Below are 9,529 nucleotides of genomic sequence, written 5' to 3'. Positions count from 1 at the left end.
CTTTGTTAGCCCACTTACACAAGCACGTTAGTGTTCAAGATGATCAGTTATTCAAGAAGCAGAACAATCCACTCATGCAACAAGTATTTCATGGTGGAATTATGATGTGGCAGATAGAGGGAAAGGTGCAATTGGCTGTGATGTCATGGCACCTCTAACTTGCTATTGGGATCTGCTTTGCTTCATTACGTTGGATTCATTATTTATTTATTTTTTCTGATTGCAGCTTTAAAGTTACAACCCACCAGTGCTTAGGGAGAGGATAAAGCATCCTTGTTGGCTTGATGGAGATAAATGGCCAGGCATGGTGGTGCATATCTGTAATCCCTGCGTTTGGGAGGCTGAGCAGAGGGATCGCGGGTCAGTTCAAGGCCAGGCTGCGCCACCCAGCAAGGACACTATTGGAGGGGGGTGGAGGGGGGAAAGAAGTCGGTCTCAGAAACCGAGGGAACATTTTGCGCGCCAGGTTTAGGGAGGAGCCTAGGGGGCCCCGAGGGGGCGGCGGCAATGGGCGGGGAGCCAGGCCTCGGCTGCGTCCTGTGCAGCCATTGGCGGGGAGTGCGCGCTGCACTGAGCATGATCGAGCCCGCCGGCCAGGGCCGCAGCCACCGCCGCAAGGACGGCAGCCGCGAGAACCGGCGCACATTATGCAAAGCGGCGGCAGCAGCAGCTGTGAACCGGACCAGCTGGGTGTTCTTCGGCCTCCCCTTCCCTCGGCTGGCCCAGCTGCCGGACTTGTCCCCGAGGCTGCCCTGGTCCTGGCCGGGGCCACGATGGCCTGAGTACCTTAGGAGCAGCGGGCGCAGCAGCGGGATTGCAACATGGGAAACCAGGATGGGAAGCTGAAGAGGAGCGCAGGTGATGCTTCCCACGAAGGCGGCGGCGGCGGCGGCGCCGAGGATGCTGCGCGGCCCAGGGATGCGGAAACCACAAAGAAGGGGAGCGGGAGCAAGAAGGCGCTGGGCAAGCACGGCAAGGGGGGAGGGGGCGGCGGCGGGGAGCCGGGCAAGAAGAAGAGCAAGTCGGATTCCAGAGCCTCGGTGTTTTCCAACCTGCGGATAAGGAAGAACCTTTCCAAGGGGAAAGGGGCCAGCGACTCCCGCGAAGATGTGCTGGATTCTCAGGCCCTGCAGATCGGGGAGCTGGACAGCGCTCAGTCCCTGGTTACTAAGACTCCGGACCTCAGCCTCTCGGCCGAGGAGACGGGCCTGTCGGATACAGAGTGTGCGGACCCCTTTGAGGTGACCCGTCTAGGTAGCCCTAGGCCGGCCCAGGCTAGGGAAGGGGTCCAGGCGGTCGCAGAGGATTTGGAAACTGCGGCAGGGGCTCAGGATGGACAAAGGACCAGTTCTGGCTCGGACACGGACATCTATAGCTTCCATTCGGCTACGGAGCAGGAGGATTTGCTTTCCGACATCCAGCAGGCAATCCGCCTGCAGCACCAACAGCAGCACCAGCAGCAGCTGCTGCTCCAAGACTCAGAGGAGCCCGCAGCGCCCCCCACTGCCGCCTTCCTGGGCCTGGATGGGTTCCTGCTGGGACCCAGCGGCGGAGTTGTTGGGGAGGCCCCGGGCCGCGGGGACGTCGCCGATCAGACCTCGTCCGCGCTCTCCGCCTTGCCGGAGAGCCAGCTCAGCGAGCCCCCCGCGGCGCGCGAGCCCCCGGCCTCCCCGCGAGACCGCTTCGCCTCCGAGGCGCTCAGCTTCTCCACCGCCCAGTCGGCCGCCGCCGACTCCCCCTCGTCCGCTGCCTTCGCGTTTCCCGAGGCTGGGGCTGGCGAGGAGGCAGCCGGAGCCCTCGTACCCGGGGCTGGGGACACAGACGAGGAGGGCGAGGAGGATGCTTTTGAGGATGCTCCCCGAGGCTCTCCCGGAGAGGAGTGGGGCCCAGAGGTGGCCGAGGCCCCGCAGAGGCTGGAAGAAGAGCCGGAGGAGCGCACCCCAGGCCCCGCTCTCCCCGCAGCCGCCTCTCTGCCCAGTAGCCCCGCGCCCAGCCCGCGCTGCTTCAAGCCCTACCCGCTCATCAACCCCTGCTACATCAAGACCACCACCCGGCAGCTCAGCTCCCCCAACCACTCCCCCTCCCAGTCCCCCAGCCAGAGCCCCAGGATCAAGAGGCGCCTGGAGTCCGCCCTGAGCCGAGGCTCCAGGGCTGGCTTGGCCTCTGTGGCAGCCCCGGCTAAGAAGCACCGGGTGGACGGCGGCCTGGCCGGGGGACTCAGCCGCTCCGCAGACTGGACGGATGAGCTGGGCGCCCGCGCGCCTGGGGCCGGAGGCTCCGCGCACCTGCTGGGGCGCGGGGCGACAACGGATCCCAGCGGTGGCGGGTCCCCGGCTCTGACGGCCACGGCGACTGGGACGCCAGCGACGGCGGATGGCTTCCAAAACGTGTTCACAGGTGAGCGCGCCTATCCGCGCTCCTCCCGGCGGCAGGTCGCCTGCCAATCAGGGCCTTCCCCTGCCACCCGCCCTGCCCGCGCTCTCCCAGGCCTCGGCTTGGCAGCCGGGCCGCCCAGCCCCCCACAATGCAATGCCTGGGTCTCTGGTGAATTGTTCTTTTTCTTTTAGTTGAAATTGAGTGATAAAGGGAACGATTTCGTTGCGTCTGTCCGAAGACATCTCGGGAAAGGGCTGTTCTACTCATTTCCCGAAATATTTGCTCTCTAATGTTTCACGGTTCTCCTAAGGAGATGAATTCCTTTTGCGCCCTGTTACTTGTTTGCCTACCTCTTCCTGCGAGCTTTAAAAGAAGAAAATCGCTCATGATCCTTCTCAAGCGTTGGTGTTGGAGGCACTGATTATGTATTTCAGAATATTATACAGGTGATATCTGTCCGCTTCAATATGCATACAGCTATCTATCTATCTGTCTAGATAGATGTATATGAATAGAGAAGCATATGCACATATATATTGCATATATTCCTGCCACATATATATGGGACATGTATATATGTATTTCACGCATCTGTGAAATATACATGTATATATCTATATATACCAAGCATATATGTAGTGTCATCAGTTTAGATATAAGTATTTTGTGAAGCTAAGTACTCACTCCTGTTTGCTAATGCAAACAAATCTGATATGTGCTTCTAGAAAATGAATACATGATAGAATATTAGGGACATTTTCGTTTGGCTTCTTGAGCCAATGAGAAGAGGCTATAATGCGGAAGTAGGGAAGGTGAGAAGCCAAAGCACTTCCAGTTGATGGCTCTGTTCCTCAGAGATGTCTGCAGGTACAAAGTACAGCTGAAGGGTGGTTTATTGTGGAATTGTGGAGTAGTATAGTGAGTTTATCCTTTCAGATAGGTCTTCACTGTAAGGGCTCGTGCACAGCGTCATTTCCCATTCACTTAAAATCTACTGCTAATGATTGAATGAAATGTAGTGTGAGAATTTAATGAACAAGAAGAAATACAAACATGTCAGTGCTGATAGGTTTGTGATAAATATTTGAATAATTAAAATTCAAATGCAACTTTTAAAGTCATGTTTTTATTTTAACAACGAAGTTAACTAGATGTGACAGATGAGTGACATTTGCCCATTATCCTAGGACTTTGAGGCAGAGGCAGGATGAAGAGTTGGAGGCCAGCCTGGGCTACTTAAGAAGTTGAACTTGCTATACTTGAATTTATCCTTACTTTATACCTAGCCAAAGCTACATCATAAAAACTTGACCAGCCAACTTGACTTAGCTACTAAGCCACTACCTTGCTACCTATCTACCCACATATCTAAGAAAACATTCACCATATAAATTGCTGCGATGAATTTTCTTACATAGTGCCCAAGTAAGAGACCCTGAGTTCAAACCCCAGTGCCAATAAAGAGGAAAGCTATTTCTTAGAGTGGCTGTTAATGTTGTGGTGGTAACTTTTATTGTTTATCTTTTTAGAATCTTGAAAATAGTTTCTTTTTTTTTTTTTTTTTTTGGGTCCGGTCGTGGGGCTGGGTGCTGTCCCTCAGCTCTTCAGCTCAAGTCTAGCGCTCTACCACTTGAGCCACAGCGCCACTTCCGGCTTTTTTCTTTTTGCTTATGTGGTGCTGGGGAATCGAACCCAGGGCCTCATGCATGCAAGGCAAGTGCTCTACCACTGAGCCATCTTCCCAGCCCCTTGAAAGTAGTTTCTATCCACTATTTAGACCATTTTTTTCACTCTTTCTTTGCTATTCCTTATTTTTATCTTTTTATTTATTTATTTATTCCAGTTGTGGGGCTTGAACTTTGGGCCTGGGCACTGTCCCTGAGCTCTTCAACTCAAGGTGAGCACTCTACCACTTGAGCCACAGTGACACTTCTGGTTTTCTTATGGTTAATTGGAGATGAGTCTTAGAGACTTCCCTGCCTGGGCTGGCTTTGAAACAACTATTCCTTATTTTATAGAGTTAGTTTAAAGGAACATTTATAGGAATTTAAAACTACCACACAGATTATGTTTTTTTTTGTTTTTTTTTTGGGTCCGGTCGTAGGGCCTGAACTCTGGGCCTGGGCGCTGTCCCTCAGCTCTTCAGCTCAAGGCTAGCTCTCTACCACTTGAGCCACAGCACCACTTCAGGCTTTTTTCTTTTTGCTTATGTGGTGCTGAGGAATCGAACCCAGGGCCTCATGCATGCAAGGCAAGCGCTCTACCACTGAGCCACCTTCCCAGCTCCATATTATGTTTTTTTTAAAGGTAACAATGATCATGTAAGAACATGACAGAACATTTTTGATAAAAGATGATTCCAAGGTTGTGAATTTATTTTATTTTATTTCTTAATGATCTGTGGATCAAATGTAGGACCATGTGCATACTAGGCAAAGACTCTACCACTGAAGCATACCCTAGCCCAAATTCTGTGAATTAAGTTTTGGTGCAAAATTGTGTATTTTCTCTTTAGGTAACATTTCTTTGTATATAGTTAGCAAAAAATGAAAATTACTACAATACAATTACTACAAGATTATCAACGATTAATATTAAGGAATGTTCTTCTAGTAGTCTAAATCATTAGAAATTAATTTGCTATATTCATTTATTGTGCATATGTATATATATACATTTATATATACCTGAACATGTGTATTGGACACCTACATTGTACATATGTGTACATATGTACATTGTACATATATGTATATATATATATATATATAGTGTGTGTGTGTGTGTATGTGTGTGTGTACTGAGATGGAAGGACTTGTACATGCTAGGCAAGCACTTTTTTACTGAGCCATATTCTGCAGCCAGAACCATGGCATGCCTTTTCAAGTTCACTAAGAGAAGACACTAATGAGCACAGAGCAGGGGCTTAAAAGCGATGCTCATGATAAAATGCTTGCCTAGTTTGTTCAAGGACATCCTCCTTAGTACTGAAAAAAATACACAAAATAAAAACATCAAAGAAAGAAAGAAGACTCTGCAGGAATCTTCTGTCTGTTATCTATGTAGTTGCATATTTGTATATCTATCTATTTGTCTGTTGGTCTGTCTGTCTATAGATATGCAGAAGTGTGTTGAAGAGGTATAATCCTTGGCATTTGTCATAGGAGAATGGAAAAGAATCATGGAAGATCATAGGACCCTAATAAGGTTGATGTTTTGTTTTACCTTTTGTCTTTTTAAAAATAAAATATCTTTTTTTTCTTCTTAAAAGTGCACTCTTGGAATATGCATATCATTTTAATGTTTAGTATTTTCAAATTTGAAGTTTGGGACTCCAAAAGAGCCCTGTTTCAGTAGTGCTTGGGTTTTTTTTTTTAATGTCTTCAGGCAGATTTTTTTTCCTCTTGTTATATGAACATCACCTATTTCATATTTGATAGTTTGCTAGAACTGGTCAGCAGATATGATTTTGTGTAGCTGCTTCCAGCTATACAATATCACTCATTGGCTGAGTGTTATTGACAAAATATCATCAGTTGGAAATGGAGATAAGCAGAGGTGGAAACTTTCTCGAGGTCACAGTGTCATTCATTCAGGGGCCAAGCTAGAAATAGAAGCTGAGTCTAAGGATTCACATGGAATGTCTTGCTTATTAGTAGTGTTTGGAAGTTCAAAGATATAGAGGAAGGATCTAAGACCTTCACTAGTGAGACATTTTGGCTTCTGAGATAATAAGCTACACTGTTTTAACGGCTGAACATCCAGCCTTGATTTGCAAAATGGGTGCCTTTTGGCCTGGGAGAAAGTTTCATTTTATTTTTGTCAAACAACCTTCATGCACACTACTCTTCTGGTGGTGTAGGGTAGGAAGACCAACAAGATGATCTTGCTTTGTCTGAAGAAATTGATGGCATGTTAAGCCACTGTATTAAAGAATTTCATAGGTAATGTATTTGAATTTTTTTTTTTTTTGGTCGGTCGTGGGGCTTGAACTCTGGGCTTGGGCGCTGTCCCTCAGCTCTTCAGCTCAAGGCAAGCACTCTACCACTTGAGCTACAGTGCCACTTCCGGTTTTTCTGGTGGTTTATTGGAGATAGGAGTCTCACGGTCTCTCTTGCCCGGGCTGGCTTTGAACCGCGATCCTCAGATCTCAGCCTCCTCAGTAGCTAGGATTACAGGCGTGAGCCACCAGCGCCCGGCTAATGTATTTGAATTTTAAGTGCATTGCTTTCAATATTTAATAGGAAAAAAAGAGAAATTCCTTGGCCTATCTTGTCTGTTGCCTCCCAACCCCTACCAGTTTGAATGGGGATTAAACGCAGAGCCCTTTTTATGCTAAAAAGTTGGTTCTTGCTGGCCATTAATGACTCACCCCTGTAATCCTAACTATTCAGGAGACTGAGATCTGAGAATTCCAGTTTAAAGCCAGCCTGGGCAGAAAATTCTGTGAGATTCTTATCTCTAATAAGCTCAGAAAAAGCTGGAAATGTCACTGTTGCTTAAGTGGTAGAGCACTAGCAAAAGAAGCTTATGGACAGTGCCCAGACCTGAGTTCAAGCCCTAGGAGGGAAAAAAAAGTTGTTTTATAACTGAGTTAAATTTCCTGCTTGGTAATAGACTAAATATAAATGCAGTTATTTAAGGTTTTGGTGTATACTATGGTAAATTTGTGATGCTAATTGTACATACCTATCAATTATGCCCTTATCTATCATCTTTTAAACACATGTTTTAAAGATTGGTAACATTGTCAGACACGTCATTTTTAACACTTTGTAGAAACAAACACTTGGCCAGTTCCATCAGCTATTGTACTCTGCAGCTTGTTCAGTTTGCTTCAGTGGAGTTTGTGTCTGTGGGGTTTCTTGATTCTTCTCTTGCTGTCTGCTATATATATTTTTTTGTCAGTAATGGGACTTGAAATCTGGGCCTGAGCCCTGTCCCTCAGCTCAAGGCAAGTGTCTGCTATGCATTTTTAGAGCCATCTTTAGTCTTTTCCTCAGCTCCCCAACTCCTTAAAATATGTTTTCAGTGATAAATTTGTTATTGGCTTGTAAAACATACAATTATGATGTTAGTCATATTTATTGCTCTTGAGCTAAATGCTGTGTTTTGCATTAGTACATTATATAATAATCTCTGCTCGTCATAGCCTTGAAGTATAGCAGCTTATATGCTAGGAACAAACCAAGGCTCAGATAAGTCAAGTAACTTGAATAAGTAACTCATTAAGTTAGTAAGGGGCCCATCCTGGATACTTCTTTACAAAACAATATCTAGGGCCATATGAAGTGGCCCACACCTGTCATGTCATCTACTTGGAAATGTCTTGGTTTGATGGCTGCACAGGCATCACAGGTTAGCGAGAGCCTGTCTCAACCAATAAGCGAGACATGATGGCTTGTGCCTATAATTCCAGGCACGTGGGAGGCAGAAAAGGAGATCTGAGGTCTAGGCTTGCCTATGCAAAACTTGAAACTCTCTTAGTAAAAAACAAGGAGCTAGGAATGTGGCTCACATGATAGAATGCCTTCCTTGCCAGGTTTACATACTGATTTCCAACACTAGTATTGTAAAAACAAACAACAAAACCTGAAAACAAATAAAACAAGCCGAAATCTATTGATAATGAGTGTACATGAAAACTAAGTTATTGTTGATCTTGTGAAGGACTAGTTAATTAATAAGGAGCTTGGACTTTAGAATTTAGAATGTACACTCATTTTTTGACCTATCTACAGCTTCTATTGATATTTTGCATCAGTGGAGAGAAGGGTTGATTGTAAGAGTATACATTTCTTCATATGCATTAGTAAACTGTCACCCTGAAAGGTTTAAAACTTGAACAGTATAATTTCCTTCAAAAGCACCCGACAGAGTACAGAGTTATTGGACATTAACTGTCGAATAAATAAAAGTTAGAATTGTCCCTGATAAATATACTAATGTGTTACTATAAAAGGAAAAAAAGGATATTGGAATGCTGTCCTTACCCCTGAATACTACATTACAGGGTTCCATCCATCAGCCTAAGTGGAAAATGAGGGCATTGTTCTTAAGTCATTGTAATTTTGGAAGCATGGTTTCTTTAGGACTGTGGCTTGGATTGAAGTCAAATACCAATAGCTTGCATGTTGGCTTTAATGGCTACCTTAAGCTGAGGATTGGCCTGGTTTTAAATGCATTTAAGCTTTTTGGATATAAGCCATGCATATTTGAGCTGGAACAGGTGTGGTTAGTGCTTTGTCCTTCTTATTCTATTAAAAAGTTACTGAAAATATGTTGGATGATGATAGCAGTAGTTATTCTAACTACTGTTATTCTAGGTGTACTTGAATTCTAGCTTTGCTGGCTAGATGAGTGATTATCAAGTAATTTTTTTCTTAGATCTATGAAGGTACAGGCGAAATTTCACAATAATATTGTTAAGATTTAATTAAATTATGTGTGTGAAGCCCCAATTAACTCCAAATGGCATCTAGGAGGCATTTTATTGGTGCCAGTTCTCTTAACTTGATTTGTTTTCTTAATGAATGACATTATTTAAAGTGGTCAGAAACAAGTTCATTAGAACTGAATCGTACAACTTTTAAACTGTGCACAAAGTTTCACAGGATAGAAATTCAATAGATACTAAAATTAGTATTTCATGTGTGTTTGTGTGTGTGTGTATGTGTGCGTGTGCATGCTAGTCCTGGGGCTGAAGAAGAGGAGGAAGCAGAGATTCTTCTGTTCACAACAATATGTGGCAACCACTGCTTGGCTTTGCAGCCTTCTCTTACGTGATCGCCTTAGTAGCTCTCTACTTCTCATAAACGCATATATTTGCTGTTCTATGAACATGAGCGTCATTTTCTCTGCTACATGTCTTTGTCTTGCAACTTTACCCTCTTGGAAAAAAATAGCTTGCTCTCAGCCTCTAGAAAGGATTTCTTCTTTATATCTGTTCCAGTTAGATCCAACTAGTTGTCCTCTCCCTGTCGCTGTACTTCCTGTCTGAGCCATATGTACATGGTTCTTGGATTTTGTGATTACTTCATTCTTTTCCCTTTTCTGGCACTTGCAACTTGCCACCTTTCATGTACTGCCTACTCATCCAACAATCCATTCATACACGTCTATTGCATGTTTTGCTGTGTGGTAGACAATGCCA

At 45.3% G+C, this 9,529-nt stretch overlaps 1 protein-coding gene across 2 annotated transcripts in view; it reads left to right on the top strand.

Annotated features, from left to right (window-relative positions):
* Window positions 1-821: 821 nt before the first annotated feature.
* Window positions 822-9,529, top strand: part of Fmn2 (formin 2) — a 180,398-nt gene continuing 171,690 nt past the window's right edge. For both annotated transcript variants that reach the window (XM_042674478.1, XM_042674477.1), the window contains exon 1: window positions 822-2,397. In XM_042674478.1, coding sequence (XP_042530412.1) covers window positions 822-2,397 — 1,576 coding nt within the window. The remainder of the gene's footprint in view (window positions 2,398-9,529) is intronic.

This window comes from Dipodomys spectabilis, unplaced genomic scaffold (assembly GCF_019054845.1).
Source record: "Dipodomys spectabilis isolate Male_0828 unplaced genomic scaffold, ASM1905484v1 ptg000019l, whole genome shotgun sequence".
NCBI classification, from domain to species: Eukaryota; Metazoa; Chordata; class Mammalia; order Rodentia; family Heteromyidae; genus Dipodomys; species Dipodomys spectabilis.
This window is presented reverse-complemented; position numbering and strand designations above follow the sequence as displayed.